This window comes from Sebastes fasciatus, chromosome 4 (genome assembly GCF_043250625.1).
Source record: "Sebastes fasciatus isolate fSebFas1 chromosome 4, fSebFas1.pri, whole genome shotgun sequence".
In the NCBI taxonomy this organism is placed as follows: Eukaryota; Metazoa; Chordata; class Actinopteri; order Perciformes; family Sebastidae; genus Sebastes; species Sebastes fasciatus.
In genome coordinates, this window is record NC_133798.1 from 40,252,133 (window position 1) to 40,271,965 (window position 19,833).

The window sequence follows — 19,833 nt, forward strand, 5'->3', positions numbered from 1 at the left end:
TAGTACTAGGTGCAGTACTAGGTGCAGTACTAGGTGTAGTACTAGGTGTAGTACTAGGTGCAGTACTAGGTGTAGTACTAGGTGTGATCAGTAGAGGTGGTACTAGTAGTACTAGTAGTATATAGGTGTAGTACTAGGTGCAGTACTAGGTGCAGTACTAGGTGTAGTACTAGGTGTAGTACTAGGTGTAGTACTAGGTGCAGTACTAGGTGCAGTACTAGGTGTAGTACTAGGTGTATTACTAGGTGTAGTACTAGGTGCAGTACTAGGTGTAGTACTAGGTGCAGTACTAGGTGCAGTACTAGGTGTAGTACTAGGTGTAGTACTAGGTGTAGTACTAGGTGTAGTACTAGGTGTAGTACTAGGTGCAGTACTAGGTGTAGTACTAGGTGTAGTACTAGGTGCAGTACTAGGTGTAGTACTAGGTGCAGTACTAGGTGTAGTACTAGGTGCAGTACTAGGTGTAGTACTAGGTGCAGTACTAGGTGTAGTACTAGATGCAGTACTAGGTGTAGTACTAGGTGTAGTACTAGGTGTAGTACTAGGTGTGATCAGTAGAGGTGGTACTAGGTGTAGTACTAGGTGCAGTACTAGGTGTAGTACTAGGTGCAGTACTAGGTGTAGTACTAGGTGCAGTACTAGGTGTAGTACTAGATGCAGTACTAGGTGTAGTACTAGGTGTAGTACTAGGTGTAGTACTAGGTGTAGTACTAGGTGTGATCAGTAGAGGTGGTACTAGGTGTAGTACTAGGTGCAGTACTAGGTGTAGTACTAGGTGCAGTACTAGGTGTAGTACTAGGTGCAGTACTAGGTGTAGTACTAGATGCAGTACTAGGTGTAGTACTAGGTGTAGTACTAGGTGTAGTACTAGGTGCAGTACTAGGTGTAGTACTAGGTGTAGTACTAGGTGCAGTACTAGGTGTAGTACTAGGTGCAGTACTAGGTGTAGTACTAGATGCAGTACTAGGTGTAGTACTAGGTGTAGTACTAGGTGTAGTACTAGGTGCAGTACTAGGTGCAGTACTAGGTGTAGTACTAGGTGTAGTACTAGGTGTAGTACTAGGTGTAGTACTAGGTGTAGTACTAGGTGCAGTACTAGGTGTAGTACTAGGTGTAGTACTAGGTGCAGTACTAGGTGCAGTACTAGGTGCAGTACTAGGTGTAGTACTAGGTGCAGTACTAGGTGCAGTACTAGGTGTAGTACTAGGTGTAGTACTAGGTGCAGTACTAGGTGTAGTACTAGGTGCAGTACTAGGTGTAGTACTAGGTGCAGTACTAGGTGTAGTACTAGGTGCAGTACTAGGTGTAGTACTAGATGCAGTACTAGGTGTAGTACTAGGTGTAGTACTAGGTGTAGTACTAGGTGTGATCAGTAGAGGTGGTACTAGGTGTAGTACTAGGTGCAGTACTAGGTGTAGTACTAGGTGCAGTACTAGGTGTAGTACTAGGTGCAGTACTAGGTGTAGTACTAGATGCAGTACTAGGTGTAGTACTAGGTGTAGTACTAGGTGTAGTACTAGGTGTAGTACTAGGTGTGATCAGTAGAGGTGGTACTAGGTGTAGTACTAGGTGCAGTACTAGGTGTAGTACTAGGTGCAGTACTAGGTGTAGTACTAGGTGCAGTACTAGGTGTAGTACTAGATGCAGTACTAGGTGTAGTACTAGGTGTAGTACTAGGTGTAGTACTAGGTGCAGTACTAGGTGTAGTACTAGGTGTAGTACTAGGTGCAGTACTAGGTGTAGTACTAGGTGCAGTACTAGGTGTAGTACTAGATGCAGTACTAGGTGTAGTACTAGGTGTAGTACTAGGTGTAGTACTAGGTGCAGTACTAGGTGCAGTACTAGGTGTAGTACTAGGTGTAGTACTAGGTGCAGTACTAGGTGTAGTACTAGGTGTGATCAGTAGAGGTGGTACTAGTAGTACTAGTAGTATATAGGTGTAGTACTAGGTGCAGTACTAGGTGCAGTACTAGGTGTAGTACTAGGTGTAGTACTAGGTGTAGTACTAGGTGTAGTACTAGGTGCAGTACTAGGTGCAGTACTAGGTGTAGTACTAGGTGTATTACTAGGTGTAGTACTAGGTGCAGTACTAGGTGTAGTACTAGGTGCAGTACTAGGTGCAGTACTAGGTGTAGTACTAGGTGTAGTACTAGGTGTAGTACTAGGTGTAGTACTAGGTGTAGTACTAGGTGTAGTACTAGGTGCAGTACTAGGTGTAGTACTAGGTGCAGTACTAGGTGTAGTACTAGGTGCAGTACTAGGTGTAGTACTAGGTGCAGTACTAGGTGTAGTACTAGATGCAGTACTAGGTGTAGTACTAGGTGTAGTACTAGGTGTAGTACTAGGTGTGATCAGTAGAGGTGGTACTAGGTGTAGTACTAGGTGCAGTACTAGGTGTAGTACTAGGTGCAGTACTAGGTGTAGTACTAGGTGCAGTACTAGGTGTAGTACTAGATGCAGTACTAGGTGTAGTACTAGGTGTAGTACTAGGTGTAGTACTAGGTGTAGTACTAGGTGTGATCAGTAGAGGTGGTACTAGGTGTAGTACTAGGTGCAGTACTAGGTGTAGTACTAGGTGCAGTACTAGGTGTAGTACTAGGTGCAGTACTAGGTGTAGTACTAGATGCAGTACTAGGTGTAGTACTAGGTGTAGTACTAGGTGTAGTACTAGGTGCAGTACTAGGTGTAGTACTAGGTGTAGTACTAGGTGCAGTACTAGGTGTAGTACTAGGTGCAGTACTAGGTGTAGTACTAGATGCAGTACTAGGTGTAGTACTAGGTGTAGTACTAGGTGTAGTACTAGGTGCAGTACTAGGTGCAGTACTAGGTGCAGTACTAGGTGTAGTACTAGGTGCAGTACTAGGTGTAGTACTAGGTGTAGTACTAGGTGCAGTACTAGGTGTAGTACTAGGTGCAGTACTAGGTGTAGTACTAGATGCAGTACTAGGTGTAGTACTAGGTGTAGTACTAGGTGTAGTACTAGGTGCAGTACTAGGTGCAGTACTAGGTGCAGTACTAGGTGTAGTACTAGGTGCAGTACTAGGTGTAGTACTAGGTGTAGTACTAGGTGTGATCAGTAGAGGTGGTACTAGGTGTAGTACTAGGTGCAGTACTAGGTGTAGTACTAGGTGCAGTACTAGGTGCAGTACTAGGTGTAGTACTAGATGCAGTACTAGGTGTAGTACTAGGTGTAGTACTAGGTGTAGTACTAGGTGCAGTACTAGGTGTAGTACTAGGTGTAGTACTAGGTGCAGTACTAGGTGTAGTACTAGGTGCAGTACTAGGTGTAGTACTAGATGCAGTACTAGGTGTAGTACTAGGTGTAGTACTAGGTGTAGTACTAGGTGCAGTACTAGGTGCAGTACTAGGTGTAGTACTAGATGTAGTACTAGGTGTAGTACTAGGTGTAGTACTAGGTGTAGTACTAGGTGCAGTACTAGATGCAGTACTAGGTGTAGTACTAGGTGTAGTACTAGATGCAGTACTAGGTGTAGTACTAGGTGTAGTACTAGGTGCAGTACTAGGTGCAGTACTAGGTGTAGTACTAGGTGTAGTACTAGATGCAGTACTAGGTGTAGTACTAGGTGCAGTACTAGATGCAGTACTAGGTGTAGTACTAGGTGCAGTACTAGGTGCAGTACTAGGTGTAGTACTAGGTGTAGTACTAGGTGTAGTACTAGGTGTAGTACTAGGTGTAGTACTAGGTGCAGTACTAGGTGCAGTACTAGGTGTAGTACTAGGTGTAGTACTAGATGCAGTACTAGGTGTAGTACTAGGTGTAGTACTAGGTGTAGTACTAGGTGCAGTACTAGATGCAGTACTAGGTGTAGTACTAGGTGTAGTACTAGGTGTAGTACTAGGTGCAGTACTAGGTGCAGTACTAGGTGTAGTACTAGGTGCAGTACTAGATGCAGTACTAGGTGTAGTACTAGGTGCAGTACTAGGTGTAGTACTAGGTGCAGTACTAGGTGTAGTACTAGGTGTAGTACTAGGTGCAGTACTAGGTGCAGTACTAGGTGTAGTACTAGGTGCAGTACTAGGTGCAGTACTAGGTGTAGTACTAGGTGTAGTACTAGGTGTGATCAGTAGAGGTGGTACTAGTAGTACTAGTAGTATATAGGTGCAGTACTAGGTGTGATCAGTAGAGGTGGTACTAGTAGTACTAGGTGTAGTACTAGGTGTAGTACTAGGTGTAGTACTAGGTGTGATCAGTAGGGGGTTTTCAGCTGTGTGTTAAAGTAGATTAAGGGGGGGGGGGGGTGTTAACAGGTTGTGACGTAGAGGAGCCGCATGCGCTGCTGAACACTGACTCACTGACTCAGATCAGCTGCTCGGTGAAGAAGAACAGAACAGCTCTACTGATACCTCCAGACCTCCACACAACCCTCACTCCTCCTCTCTCTGTCTCTCTACCGGAGCACCGGAGAACAACCGGAGAACAACCGGAGAACAACCGGAGAACGACCGGAGAACAACCGGAGAGTCTTGATGTCTTCTCAGATCTTCTGCTGCGCGTGAACCGGACGGCCGCTGACATGGCGTCATACCTGCAGGTGAGCTGGGGGGGGCATGTTGTTGCGAACTGTGTGTGCGCGTGCGTGCGTGCGTGTGTGTGGTTGTGGTTGTGCGCGTTGTAAGCCTGTCATGATGGAGGGCAGGTGTCACGAGCTTCAGCGTGTGATATCCGTTAACCCTTTAATGTCTAATGTCCGTGGTGCGCGTGCTGGAGAGATAAACAGGTGGCGAGGCAAAGTGCGTCAACACGCGACTCTGGCGTGTCTGGCGCAGGTATCGGTCCGTCGGTCCGTCGGTCCGTGCTGCAGAGATGAACACATCTAATTGTTCTGGTTGCAGATCGCTGATGATGAGAAAGGTCTGGAGCTGGATCTGTTCTGCGTCCCCAGACATTATGAGAACGACCTGGACAGAGTGATCATCCCTCATGGACTCATCATGGACAGGTGAGGCTGTCTCTCTCTGTCTGTCTCTGCTCGCTGCTCTCACAGCAGAGAGCTATAAACTGGATTTATTTGACAAATCCCTGCAGCCACATGACATCCTGCCGGGCATGTGCATGTGCATGGGCATGTGCATGTGCATTTGCATGTAGATTTGAATGTGAATGTGAGGAGTCTTAAAGGTCCAGAGCAGTCAGTGCTGCTGTGAAATGCTCTGTAAGCAATTCTGTTTAAGTGCAATGTCACTCTGTAAATGATTATGGAGGACGGAACCTGGCAAAATAAATAAATAAATATGTCATTAAATGTAGCAAAAAGAATATTCAAAATAAATGTAGCCATTCATTGATCAAATGTGACATAAATTGATATTTCTGATTTAATTTTCTTCTTTATTTATCTTGGTATTAATTCCCTTATTTATTTACTATTCTGTTTAATTTCCCTGTCATTTTTGTTTTTCTAATTTATTCTGTCCCTTTTGAACTTATTTTTTTACTTATTTTATATACATTTTTTACATGTATGTATTTATTTATTTATTTCCACACGATTTTTCCCTTTGCATTTCAACCTCCCCCCCCCCCCCAGGACAGAGCGTCTGGCCCGTGACATAATCCGAGACATGGGGGGACACCACATCGTGGCTCTGTGCGTGCTCAAAGGAGGCTACAAGTTCTTCGCAGACCTGCTGGACTACATTAAAGCTCTGAACCAGAACAACGATAAATCAGTGCCCCTCACAGTGGACTTCATCAGAGTGAAGAGCTACTGCGTAAGCAAGCTGCCTCTCATCTCATTTACAGGAACCACTCTCTCGCTCTGTCTGTGTCTCTGTGTGTCTCTGTGTGTGTGTGTGTGTGGCCACTGCAGCATTCAACGTAGGAAATGTGAACACATGGAAACATGGAATGTAGATTCGGGAGGATTTTTCTAGTGATTCTAGCAAAACAAATAAGAAGAGGTTGATCTGAGGTTAATCTCAGATTTTTTGTTCCAACAAAAAAGAAGACTGTATTTCAGTCTGTGGGGTGGATTTGTGGAATGGGTTAGGTGATGGATTGAAGGGGAGCACAAATATAAATCAATTTAAAAAGCTATACAAAAACGATATTTTTGGGAGGTATATGGTTGAGGAAGAGTTGTGTTAAAGGTTGGTTATATACTTTTTGTGGGTTGTAAATAAACTTGGGATGCAAATAAATCTGGGATAGTTTTTATATTATATTATCATTCTATGATATATGAGTTAATAGAGGAGAAGTGAGAAAGGGGTAGGGTAATATAAGTTTTTCTTCCACCTACTCCTTTTCGGACACTATAACGCTTGTTTTGTTTGTTATTATTTTGTATCTGTTTTTACTTATTATATGTTCGAAATAAAGTCTTTCATTCATTCATAATCTGAGGTTAATCTGACGTGAATCTGAGGTTGATCTGAGGTTGATCTGAGGTGAATCTGAGGTTAATCTGACGTGAATCTGAGGTTGATCTGAGGTTAATCTGAGGTTAATCTGAGTTTAATCTGAGGTGGATGATGTCGTCTCCTCTTTGTGTCACCCAGAATGACAAATCAACAAACAATGTCCGAGTCATCGGAGGAGACGAGCTGTCCAATCTCTCAGGAAAGGTTCGTCCACTGGAGTCTGTCAGTTTCAAACACTTCAACTACAGTCTGTCAGTCTGACAGCATATGGCTCTATACCTCATCAACTGTCCTCTCTTCTCTTCTCTCCTCTTCTCTTCTCTTTTCTTTCTGCAGAACGTGTTGATTGTAGAGGTGAGACCTTTCTTTTGTATTCTGTTTGGGCGATATGGATAAAATCAGTAAATGTATATTTATATTGGGATCAGGTTCAGGTGACTTTATTTGGACCCTAGGTAGATTTGTTTTGCAGCAAAAATAGAGGACGGCATCCGTATTGACAGTAAAGTAGAGCAGAGACAAAAGACAGACACACCAGAAACATGACAGAGTTGTGCATGAGTCGTTTAGAGGACATATTGAAGTGATGCTTTGTTCATGTCTCCACTTTAATGTGTCTCTTCTGTGTCCTGCAACGTAACAAGGACATTGTGGAGACAGGAAGGACGATGCAGACGCTCCTCTCCCTGCTGAGTGAATGCAACCCCAAGATGGTTAAAGTGGTGAGGTAGGAAGACCTGAACCACAGACCTGAACCACAGAACCACAGACCTGAACCATAGACCTGAACCAGACACCCGAACCAGAGACCTGAACCAGAGACCTCCACTGGAGCTGGCTGCTACCGTCCGTCCGTCCGTCTGTCTGCAGAGAGAGTGCAGGCAGTATAACTCCAGCTGTTATCTAATGGAGTCTGTCCTGTAGGACTGCATTAGAGATGTTGTGACGGAGGGAGGGAGTCTGTCCTGTAGGACTGCATTAGAGATGTTGTGATGGAGGGAGTCTGTCCTGTAGGACTGCATTAGAGATGTTGTGACGGAGGGAGTCTGTCCTGTAGGACTGCATTAGAGATGTTGTGACGGAGGGAGGGAGTCTGTCCTGTAGGACTGCATTAGAGATGTTGTGATGGAGGGAGTCTGTCCTGTAGGACTGCATTAGAGATGTTGTGACGGAGGGAGGGAGTCTGTCCTGTAGGACTGCATTAGAGATGTTGTGACGGAGGGAGTCTGTCCTGTAGGACTGCATTAGAGATGTTGTGACGGAGGGAGTGAGTCTCTCCTGTAGGACTGCATTAGAGATGTTGTGACGGAGTGAGTCTGTCCTGTAGGACTGCATTAGAGATGTTGTGATGGAGGGAGTGAGTCTCTCCTGTAGGACTGCATTAGAGATGTTGTGACGGAGTGAGTCTGTCCAGTAGGACTGCATTAGAGATGTTGTGACGGAGGGAGGGAGTCTGTCCTGTAGGACTGCATTAGAGATGTTGTGACGGAGGGAGGGAGTCTGTCCTGTAGGACTGCATTAGAGATGTTGTGACGGAGGGAGGGAGTCTGTCCTGTAGGACTGCATTAGAGATGTTGTGATGGAGGGAGTCTGTCCTGTAGGACTGCATTAGAGATGTTGTGACGGAGGGAGGGAGTCTGTCCTGTAGGACTGCATTAGAGATGTTGTGACGGAGGGAGTGAGTCTCTCCTGTAGGACTGCATTAGAGATGTTGTGACGGAGTGAGTCTGTCCAGTAGGACTGCATTAGAGATGTTGTGACGGAGGGAGGGAGTCTCTCCTGTAGGACTGCATTAGAGATGTTGTGACGGAGTGAGTCTGTCCAGTAGGACTGCATTAGAGATGTTGTGACGGAGGGAGTCTGTCCTGTAGGACTGCATTAGAGATGTTGTGACGGAGGGAGTCTGTCCAGTAGGACTGCATTAGAGATGTTGTGACGGAGGGAGTCTGTCCAGTAGGACTGCATTAGAGATGTTGTGACGGAGGGAGGGAGTCTGTCCTGTAGGACTGCATTAGAGATGTTGTGACGGAGGGAGGGAGTCTGTCCTGTAGGACTGCATTAGAGATGTTGTGACGGAGGGAGTGAGTCTCTCCTGTAGGACTGCATTAGAGATGTTGTGACGGAGGGAGTCTGTCCAGTAGGACTGCATTAGAGATGTTGTGACGGAGGGAGGGAGTCTGTCCTGTAGGACTGCATTAGAGATGTTGTGACGGAGGGAGGGAGTCTGTCCTGTAGGACTGCATTAGAGATGTTGTGACGGAGGGAGGGAGTCTGTCCTGTAGGACTGCATTAGAGATGTTGTGACGGAGGGAGGGAGTCTGTCCTGTAGGACTGCATTAGAGATGTTGTGACGGAGTGAGTCTGTCCTGTAGGACTGCATTAGAGATGTTGTGACGGAGGGAGTCTGTCCAGTAGGACTGCATTAGAGATGTTGTGACGGAGTGAGTCTGTCCTGTAGGACTGCATTAGAGATGTTGTGACGGAGGGAGTCTGTCCAGTAGGACTGCATTAGAGATGTTGTGATGGAGGGAGTCTGTCCTGTAGGACTGCATTAGAGATGTTGTGACGGAGGGAGGGAGTCTGTCCTGTAGGACTGCATTAGAGATGTTGTGACGGAGGGAGGGAGTCTCTCCTGTAGGACTGCATTAGAGATGTTGTGACGGAGGGAGGGAGTCTGTCCTGTAGGACTGCATTAGAGATGTTGTGACGGAGGGAGGGAGTCTGTCCTGTAGGACTGCATTAGAGATGTTGTGATGGAGGGAGTCTGTCCTGTAAGACTGCATTAGAGATGTTGTGACGGAGGGAGGGAGTCTGTCCTGTAGGACTGCATTAGAGATGTTGTGACGAGTGAGTCTGTCCTGTAGGACTGCATTAGAGATGTTGTGACGGAGGGAGTCTGTCCAGTAGGACTGCATTAGAGATGTTGTGATGGAGGGAGTCTGTCCTGTAGGACTGCATTAGAGATGTTGTGACGGAGTGAGTCTGTCCTGTAGGACTGCATTAGAGATGTTGTGACGGAGTGAGTCTGTCCTGTAGGACTGCATTAGAGATGTTGTGATGGAGGGAGTCTGTCCTGTAGGACTGCATTAGAGATGTTGTGACGGAGGGAGGGAGTCTGTCCTGTAGGACTGCATTAGAGATGTTGTGATGGAGGGAGTCTGTCCTGTAAGACTGCATTAGAGATGTTGTGACGGAGGGAGGGAGTCTGTCCTGTAGGACTGCATTAGAGATGTTGTGACGGAGGGAGGGAGTCTCTCCTGTAGGACTGCATTAGAGATGTTGTGACGGAGGGAGGGAGTCTGTCCTGTAGGACTGCATTAGAGATGTTGTGACGGAGTGAGTCTGTCCTGTAGGACTGCATTAGAGATGTTGTGACGGAGGGAGTCTGTCCAGTAGGACTGCATTAGAGATGTTGTGATGGAGGGAGTCTGTCCTGTAGGACTGCATTAGAGATGTTGTGACGGAGTGAGTCTGTCCAGTAGGACTGCATTAGAGATGTTGTGACGGAGTGAGTCTGTCCTGTAGGACTGCATTAGAGATGTTGTGACGGAGTGAGTCTGTCCTGTAGGACTGCATTAGAGATGTTGTGATGGAGGGAGTCTGTCCAGTAGGACTGCATTAGAGATGTTGTGACGGAGGGAGAGAGCAGCTTAAGAGTTAATCTGCTGCACTAATTGAACAGCTCTGTGGAGGTAGAGGCCGTTTCTCTGATGGTTCCTGATCGCTGCTTCAAACAGGACATGTGCTGAAGCAATGTGTGTTTCCTCTGATGCCTGCAGAAAAGATAGAAGGTTACTGTAGGTTACTGTAGGTTACTGTAGGTTACTGTAGGTTACTGTGGTTTACTGTAGTTTACTGTAGGTTACTGTGGTTTACTGTAGGTTACTGTGGTTTACTGTAGGTTACTGTAGGTTACTGTGGTTTACTGTAGGTTACTGTGGTTTACTGTAGGTTACTGTAGGTTACTGTAGGTTACTGTAGGTTACTGTAGTTTACTGTAGGTTACTGTAGGTTACTGTGGTTTACTGTAGTTTACTGTAGGTTACTGTGGTTTACTGTAGTTTACTGTAGGTTACTGTGGTTTACTGTAGGTTACTGTGGTTTACTGTAGGTTACTGTGGTTTAATAATAATAATAATAATAATAGCTTGGATTTATATAGCGCCTTTCATGAAACCCAAGGACGCTTAACAAAGACATAAATAAACACAACAAATGTAACAGTAGCTAGAGGCCATAGGCCAGAGGCCAGAGGCCATAGGCCTCGGTGAAGAGGTGGGTTTTGAGGAGTCTTTTGAAGGTGTCCAGAGATGGTGCGTTGCGGAGCTCTATGGGGAGAGAGTTCCAGAGGGTGGGGGCTGTCACACTGAAGGCTCTGTCCCCAAAAGTTCTCATTCTTGTGTGAGGGATGGAGAGCTGACCCGGGCCTGAGGATCTAAGGTTCCGGGGCTGTGTGTAAGGGTGGAGGAGGTCAGATAGGTACTGAGGAGCCAGGGCGTTGAGGGATTTGTAGGTGAGGAGGAGGATTTTGTAGGTGATGCGGGACTTGACCGGGAGCCAGTGGAGGTGGATGAGGGTGGGGGTGATGTGCTGCCAGGGCTTGGTGCGGGTGAGAACCCTGGCAGCCGAGTTTTGCACATACTGGAGCCTGTCCAGGGCTTTGCTGGGAACCCCGGACAGAACTCCATTGCAATAGTCCAAACGGGAGGTGATGAAAGCGTGGATGAGGGTTTCTGCCACAGAGTCAGAGAGTGATTGCCGGAGACGTGAGATGTTTTTGAGGTGGAAGAAGGCGGATTTGGTGATGAACCTGATATGAGACTGGAATGATAGTGTTGGGTCCAGGATGACACCCAGGTTGCGGACTTCCGAGGATGGGGAGAAGGAACAGCCGTCAACGTCCAGGTGGAGATCTCCAACCTTCCGGAGCAGGGCCTTGGGAGCCACAACCATGAGCTCGGTTTTGTTGCTGTTTAGTTTTAAGAAGTTAGATGACATCCAGATTTTTATTGCATGTAGGCAGTTTACAAGTGACTGTGGGGGTAGCTGGGTGGATGGTTTGGTGCTGAGATATAGTTGTGTGTCGTCAGCATATGAATGAAAGCTGAGACCGTGGTGGCGGATGATCTGGCCAAAGGGGAGCATGTAGTTTACTGTAGGTTACTGTGGGTTACTGTAGGTTACTGTAGGTTACTGTAGTTTACTGTGGTTTACTGTAGGTTACTGTGGTTTACTGTAGGTTACTGTGGGTTACTGTAGGTTACTGTGGTTTACTGTAGTTTACTGTAGGTTACTGTGGGTTACTGTAGTTTACTGTAGGTTACTGTGGTTTACTGTAGGTTACTGTAGTTTACTGTAGGTTACTGTGGTTTACTGTAGTTTACTGTGGGTTACTGTAGGTTACTGTAGGTTACTGTGGGTTACTGTGGTTTACTGTAGGTTACTGTGGTTTACTGTAGGTTACTGTGGTTTACTGTAGTTTACTGTGGGTTACTGTAGGTTACTGTGGGTTACTGTAGGTTACTGTAGTTTACTGTGGTTTACTGTAGGTTACTGTGGTTTACTGTAGGTTACTGTAGGTTACTGTGGTTTACTCTAGGTTACTGTGGTTTACTGTAGGTTACTGTAGGTTACTGTGGTTTACTGTAGGTTACTGTGGGTTACTGTAGGTTACTGTAGGTTACTGTGGTTTACTGTGGGTTACTGTGGTTTACTGTAGGTTACTGTGGTTTACTGTAGGTTACTGTGGGTTACTGTAGGTTACTGTAGTTTACTGTGGTTTACTGTAGGTTACTGTGGTTTACTGTAGGTTACTGTAGGTTACTGTGGTTTACTGTAGGTTACTGTGGTTTACTGTAGGTTACTGTGGGTTACTGTAGGTTACTGTAGTTTACTGTGGTTTACTGTGGTTTACTGTAGGTTACTGTAGGTTACTGTGGTTTACTGTGGGTTACTGTGGTTTACTGTAGGTTACTGTAGGTTACTGTGGTTTACTGTAGGTTACTGTGGGTTACTGTAGGTTACTGTGGTTTACTGTGGGTTACTGTGGTTTACTGTAGGTTACTGTGGTTTACTGTAGGTTACTGTAGTTTACTGTGGTTTACTGTAGGTTACTGTGGTTTACTGTAGGTTACTGTAGGTTACTGTGGTTTACTGTAGGTTACTGTGGTTTACTGTAGGTTACTGTGGGTTACTGTAGGTTACTGTGGGTTACTGTAGGTTACTGTAGTTTACTGTGGTTTACTGTAGGTTACTGTGGTTTACTGTAGGTTACTGTAGGTTACTGTGGTTTACTGTAGGTTACTGTGGTTTACCGTAGTTTACCGTAGGTTACCGTAGTTTACTGTGGTTTACCGTAGTTTACCGTAGGTTACTGTAGTTTACTGTGGTTTACCGTAGTTTACTGTGGTTTACTGTAGGTTACTGTAGTTTACTGTAGGTAACTGTAGTTTACTGTGGTTTACCGTAGTTTACTGTGGTTTACTGTAGGTTACTGTAGTTTACTGTAGGTTACTGTAGTTTACTGTGGTTTACTGTAGGTAACTGTAGTTTACTGTGGTTTACCGTAGTTTACTGTGGTTTACCGTAGTTTACTGTAGGTTACTGTAGTTTACTGTGGTTTACCGTAGTTTACCGTAGTTTACCGTAGGTTACCGTAGTTTACTGTAGGTAACTGTAGTTTACTGTGGTTTACCGTAGTTTACCGTAGGTTACCGTAGTTTACTGTGGTTTACCGTAGTTTACCGTAGGTTACTGTAGTTTACTGTGGTTTACTGTAGTTTACTGTAGGTAACTGTAGTTTACTGTGGTTTACCGTAGTTTACCGTAGGTTACTGTAGTTTACTGTGGTTTACCGTAGTTTACTGTGGTTTACTGTAGGTTACTGTAGGTAACTGTAGTTTACTGTGGTTTACCGTAGGTTACTGTAGTTTACTGTAGGTTACTGTAGTTTACTGTGGTTTACCGTAGTTTACTGTAGTTTACTGTAGGTTACTGTAGTTTACCGTAGTTTACCGTAGTTTACCGTAGGTTACCGTAGTTTACCGTGGTTTACCGTAGTTTACTGTAGGTTACCGTAGTTTACTGTAGGTAACTGTAGTTTACTGTGGTTTACCGTAGTTTACTGTGGTTTACTGTAGGTTACCGTAGTTTACTGTAGGTAACTGTAGTTTACTGTGGTTTACCGTAGTTTACTGTGGTTTACTGTAGGTAACTGTAGTTTACTGTGGTTTACCGTAGTTTACTGTAGTTTACTGTGGTTTACTGTAGGTAACTGTAGTTTACTGTGGTTTACCGTAGTTTACCGTAGTTTACTGTGGTTTACCGTAGTTTACTGTAGGTTACTGTAGTTTACCGTAGGTAACTGTAGTTTACTGTGGTTTACCGTAGTTTACCGTAGTTTACTGTGGTTTACCGTAGTTTACTGTGGTTTACCGTAGTTTACTGTGGTTTACTGTAGGTTACTGTAGTTTACTGTAGTTTACTGTGGTTTACCGTAGTTTACTGTGGTTTACCGTAGGTTACTGTAGGTAACTGTAGTTTACTGTGGTTTACCGTAGTTTACTGTGGTTTACTGTAGGTTACTGTAGTTTACTGTAGGTAACTGTAGTTTACTGTGGTTTACCGTAGTTTACTGTAGTTTACCGTAGGTTACTGTCAACCAGCTGAATGAATATATTCTATATAATATTATATTATATAGAATATATTATATATAGAGTTTTATTTGTGGTGCTCAAAACATCCAAGAATGACATTTGAAGAGCTCAAAGTGCTCGTCGCTTTGCAGACTTTTCTGCAACGGTTTCCTTTAAGAACCATTTTTGTATATAAAGATAGATTTTAATTAAGGATGCACCGATTTATCGGCCGAACATCGGTATCGGCTGATATTCGCCTAGTAGACTGCTATCGACCTCTCGGTAATGACATTCAGTGGCAGTGGCCGATGATTATCTGTTGTGTTGCATCAGTTTTGCGCCGACTAAAGGTTGTTGGTTTCATCTACTCTGTCTTCTCTTTGTTTGTTCTTCCAGCCTTCTAGTGAAGAGGACCCCGAGGAGCTCCGGGTACAGACCAGACTGTGAGTGCATGTTTCTCCATGCAGGGTAGTAATGTATTATACAGTATGTAGTAATGTAATGTATTATATGTAGTAATGTATTATAAGTAGTAATGTACGGCAGTGCTCATTTCATGCCGGTCACTCCCATGTGTGGCTGCGTCTCTGCAGTGTAATTTAATGAAGCTGTGTTCTCCACGCAGGATTAACAGTCATTTCAGGAAGATGTACTCCAAATGTAGCCGAGCCCGGCACTAACGCATGCCTGCTAACCCCCCGCTCACACGGCCTCTGATTATGTAATGCTTTTAGGTTTGAGTTGGATAATCTCTTTAAGATTGTCCCTGAAGGACAGCTGTTACTGTAAGCGTTTTGACTTCCCACAACGCAGCACTGACAGCTTAAGTAGTCCGGCCTCACGCAGACAGTAAGAGAGCAACGAGCCTCTGAGAACAGGAAACGCTTCAGTTCAGATCAGACTCACACTTTTAATTCTACTGCACTTCAAAGTAGTTGTGTGTTTTTTATATATATATAGTAAACTGTGTGTCTGTGTGTTTATTTCAGACATTGGTTTTGAGGTGCCGGATGCCTTCCTGGTGGGCTACGCTCTGGACTACAACGAGTACTTCAGAGATCTCAGTGTGAGTTTGCTGCAGTTGATTCCTTCAGATGATTCAGTGTGAGAGCAGACGTCTAATGAAACAATAGCTGTGTTCCACTTCTATGCTGCATTAATAGTATGTACTGTATGTACAGTATACTGATGAAAACAATGTTTTTGCAGCATACAAATGATCAATGTTAAATAATGAAACACATGCATGATGTAAATCAGACCGTGAAACACCTCCGATCACACGAAAACAAAGTAAACCGTCCTGTTTCACCTCAAAGCTGCAGTCACTGTCACGTTCTGCAGCTTTGAGTAGCCCCCCCCGCCCCCGTTTCCTCTTTGTGCGTTGTTATATATATATACATATATATATATGTATATATATATGTATATATATATATATATATATATATATGTATATATATATGTATATATATATATATATGTATATGTATATGTATGTATATATATATATATATATATATATATATATATATATGTATGTATATATATATATATATATATATGTATGTATATGTATGTATATATATATATATATATATATATATATATTTAATTATATATATATATTTAATTATATATACATATATATATGTATGTATATATATGTATATATATGTATATATATATATATATATATATGTATATATATATTTAATTATATATATATATTTAATTATATATACATATATATATATGTATATATATATTTAATTATATATATATATTAATATATATGTATATATATATATACATATATATTAATATATATATTAATATATATATATATATTAATATATATATATATTAATATATATATTAATATATATATATATATATTAATATATATATATATATATATATTAATGCTAAATACTTAAGTCATTCAAATTGAATTAATTTATTTCTTAGAAGAAGTCTAATTTAAAGTAGGGCTGTCAGTCAATTAAAATATTTAATCGCAAATGAATCGCACATTTTGAAAATGAACCTTAAAGGGAGATTAGTCCAGTATTTAATCCTCTTATCAACATGGGAGTGGACAAATCTGCTGCTTTATGTAAATGTATGTATATATTTATTATTGTAAATCAATGACCAACACAAATCAATAACAGATATTGATCCAGAAACCCTCACAGGTACTGCATTTAGCATAAAACAATATGCTCCAATCATAACATGGCAAACTGCAGCCCAACAGGCAACAACAGCTGTCAGTGTGTCAGTGTGCTGACTTGACTATGACTTGCCCCAAACTGCATGTGATTACAGACATGCCCACTTTATGATAAAGGGGAGACTCGTGGGTACCCATAGAACCCATTTACATTCACTGATCTGGAGGTCAGAGGTCAAGGGACCCCTTTGAAGATGGTCTTTTAGAATCCATCATGTCTAACTTGTGGTAGGTTGTAGAATGTAAAGACGTCGTCAGGTTGTTAAAACGAGGACCTGTCCTCCGTGTCCTCAGCAGCAGCTGCTTCCTGGACAATAGAAATGCATTAAAGGTGTCTTCACCGTCCTCTGGTTTCTATCGGTTTCACAGCACATCTGTATCCTGAACGAGGAAGCCAAGGAGAAGTACCGAGTGTGATCAGATGAAGAGCTGCCGAGGCGATGAAGACTAGGATGAAGACTAGGACCACTGTGATGCTCCTCCGAAGCTTTGCTGTGTTTTTCAATCTTATTTATTTTTCTATATAAAACCCACACAATGTGACTGGTGGGTTGTAAATAACTTCCAAGAACATTTACTTTCTCCCCTGTAGAATAAGTGGGATCAATTCTGTACATTATGAATATTTTGGTTGTTAAGTTTTAATTTATTTGTATAGACTTTATCTATAAATTTCAGTTTTCTGTTGGAGATAGAAAGAAGACTTGTTGAGGTGTCTCCGGCTGCTTTCTGTTCAGTGAGCTGTCAGTCACATTAAACAGATTCAACGGGTTTCTGTTGGACTCAGAATGCAGATGTTGTCCTCATTATGCTCATTCTGCTCATTCTGCCATAACATGACTGACTGAATGTACTGAATGTTTTATTTCCTATCTGATGTTTTCATGGAGGACCTGTTTACAGCAATATAATATAAATCTATAAATCTCCTTCAGACCTTCAGTCCTTCTTTCTCTCTCAGTTCAACTTATTTATAACTTATTAAACATATTTCATGTTTAAATATAAAAGAAACACTAAAAATAGCATTAATTTCAGGTGTATTCACGTGACAATCTTTACATCTCCATTTATGACAGACTAGTGTTATTATTGAGAAGTAAACTGTCGATGTTCTCTCTATATATATATATCTCTATACATGCATGGAAGGTCTCTCTCTGTCTCTATATATATACGTACATGTGAGTGTCCTGTTAGCTAACTGTGGTTAACCAGGCAGCTCGTCGTATACTGTGATGTCATATTTAAGGTAGTATTTCACTGTGACGTCATATTTAAGGTAGTATTTTAATGTGACGTCATATTGAAGGTAGTATTTCACTGTGACGTCATATTTAAGGTAGTATTTTACTGTGACGTCATATTTAAGGTAGTATTTTACTGTGACGTCATATTTAAGGTAGTATTTTAATGTGACGTCATATTTAAGGTAGTATTTTACTGTGACGTCATATTTAAGGTAGTATTTTAATGTGACGTCATATTTAAGGTAGTATTTTACTGTGACGTCATATTTAAGGTAGTATTTTAATGTGACGTCATATTTAAGGTAGTATTTTACTGTGACGTCATATTTAAGGTAGTATTTTAATGTGACGTCATATTTAAGGTAGTATTTTACTGTGACGTCATATTTAAGGTAGTATTTGACTAATAGCTAATAATGCAATGATTTATCAGTTCTGTGTAATCATGCAGGACATTATAAGAGTATAGTTTGACACGTTTTAGATAGAAGACAACAGATAAAGGGATGTTTCTGATCTCAGGTGACTTTGTGTTTATAAAGCACAGAATATGTGCGACAGCTCTCAGCTGAGTGTTGAGTTTAATACAACAAGGAATAACTAAACTCAGGCTGAAGGACACAAAGGCAGGTTTTACTTCTCAATACAGAAACACTGAGGTGCATTAATGACTAGAACGAGCAGAAGGGATAGCACAGTGACAACCAGGCTGAGGCTGGAACAGGTTGGTTAGGGTTCCTTTAAAGGTCTCATATTATGCTCATTTCCAGGTTCATAGATGTATTTTAATGTTGCACTAGAACATGTTTACATGCTGCAATGTTCAAAAAACCCTTTATTCTTCTCATACTGCAGCCTGAGTCTGCCTGCCTCAGAGCCTAATTCAGCCTCTGTCTGAAAACCCCTGATTCACAGCCTGTCTCCTCCCACTCTGCTCTGATTGGTCAGCGTTTTCTGTCAATCAAACGTCCTCAACAACAACAGCGTCACTATCTCCCCCTCCCTCCCGGAGAAGCTCTGGAGAGAGAGGAGCTAGAATAAAGTTTATAAACCAGAAACTTCACCCAGCGCACGTTACCGGAGGAATCTGATCAGAAATCGGCGACAAATGATGAACATCTGCGGTCCAGATTCCAGGTTTTCCTGACGGTTTCTCTCAGGTAAATAATACTATTTATATCTCTGTTAGTTAACTCAGTGTTTACCTCATGCATCAACTCTGTAAACCGTAAACATACACTCTGTTTTACGTCTGTCTTTACAGATCCATCTGTGAGAAATGACCGACAGAATCATCCCAGAGGAGAGCAGACAGCTGAGAGCAGACAGCTGAGAGCAGATAGCTGAGAGCAGACAGCTGAGAGCAGACAGCTGTGAGCAGATAGCTGAGAGCAGATAGCTGAGAGCAGACAGCTGAGAGCAGATAGCTGAGAGCAGACAGCTGAGAGCAGACAGCTGAGAGCAGATAGCTGAGAGCAGATAGCTGAGAGCAGACAGCTGAGAGCAGACAGCTGAGAGCAGATAGCTGTGAGCAGATAGCTGAGAGCAGACAGCTGAGAGCAGACAGCTGTGAGCAGACAGCTGAGAGCAGACAGCTGAGAGCAGATAGCTGAGAGCAGATAGCTGAGAGCAGACAGCTGAGAGCAGACAGCTGAGAGCAGATAGCTGAGAGCAGATGGGAGATACAGAGCTAACCCGTTAGCATGTAGCTACATGCTAACGGGTTAGCTACATGCTACCGCTATGACACGGTGTGTAAACACAGCGACCATCAGGGTGGAAAATAGAAGATGTGAAACAGTAGTCAGTTCATTATTTCTGCTAAAAGATAAATGTATGGAAGATCAGAGTAATGGTATATTATTTACAGTAGGAGCTGTCTCTGTGTTACCATGACTACAGACCACCGGAGCTTAGCTTACCATAGTTTACCAGAGCTGAAGACTTTCTCCTGTACCATGTTAACATAACTAACTAACAGGTGAGATGATTACAAATGCTGTGAATAATTAATATTGTCATCTGTCTACTCAAATAAAGTTTGACTGTGAAACAGAAATGTGTTGTGTTGCTTACAAGTCACTATTTACTCCCTGTACTCTGCTACATGCATGACATCAAATATATATAATATATAAATATCATCTGTTGAAACAGTGTAATTACATAAAGCCTTTGTGAAAGAACATGTTATATTTAGATGATGGGAGTACATGAAGCCTGTTCTGCTGGTTCTTGCAGACTAACTGTAGGAGCTACTTTGCTCAAGTTGGGTTGAGGAGGAGAGACAGTGACGCGCTGTGGGGCGGGGTCAGCTACT

The 19,833-nt window shown here is 42.7% G+C and overlaps 1 protein-coding gene and 1 long non-coding RNA gene across 3 annotated transcripts; both read left to right on the forward strand.

Moving 5' to 3' along the window:
- Positions 1 to 4,257: 4,257 nt before the first annotated feature.
- hprt1l (hypoxanthine phosphoribosyltransferase 1, like) lies at positions 4,258 to 17,205 on the forward strand. Of its 2 annotated transcripts, none has more exons than XM_074634021.1 (8): positions 4,258 to 4,553; positions 4,855 to 4,961; positions 5,555 to 5,733; positions 6,523 to 6,606; positions 7,029 to 7,111; positions 14,421 to 14,467; positions 15,014 to 15,090; positions 16,633 to 17,205. In XM_074634021.1, exons 2-8 carry the CDS (start codon positions 4,943 to 4,945, stop codon positions 16,678 to 16,680), a joined length of 537 nt encoding a protein of 178 aa, XP_074490122.1. In that variant the 5' UTR covers positions 4,258 to 4,553; positions 4,855 to 4,942; the 3' UTR covers positions 16,681 to 17,205. The 2 variants fall into 2 exon arrangements, with proteins under 2 accessions (XP_074490122.1, XP_074490121.1); XM_074634020.1 differs by having other exon boundaries at positions 4,259 to 4,553; positions 5,550 to 5,733.
- On the forward strand, positions 9,672 to 11,847 carry LOC141766843 (uncharacterized). The gene is made up of 4 exons (XR_012593705.1): positions 9,672 to 10,175; positions 11,544 to 11,573; positions 11,624 to 11,643; positions 11,764 to 11,847. It is a non-coding gene; the product is annotated as an uncharacterized LOC141766843 (long non-coding RNA).
- Positions 17,206 to 19,833: the final 2,628 nt, after the last annotated feature.

Coding starts and splice junctions, on each gene's coding strand:
- hprt1l (XM_074634020.1), top strand. Junction 4,962..5,549: donor CATGGACTCATCATGGACAG/GTGAGGCTGTCT, acceptor CCCCCCCCCCAG/GACAGAGCGTCTGGCCCGTG. Junction 7,112..14,420: donor AAGATGGTTAAAGTGGTGAG/GTAGGAAGACCT, acceptor TTGTTCTTCCAG/CCTTCTAGTGAAGAGGACCC.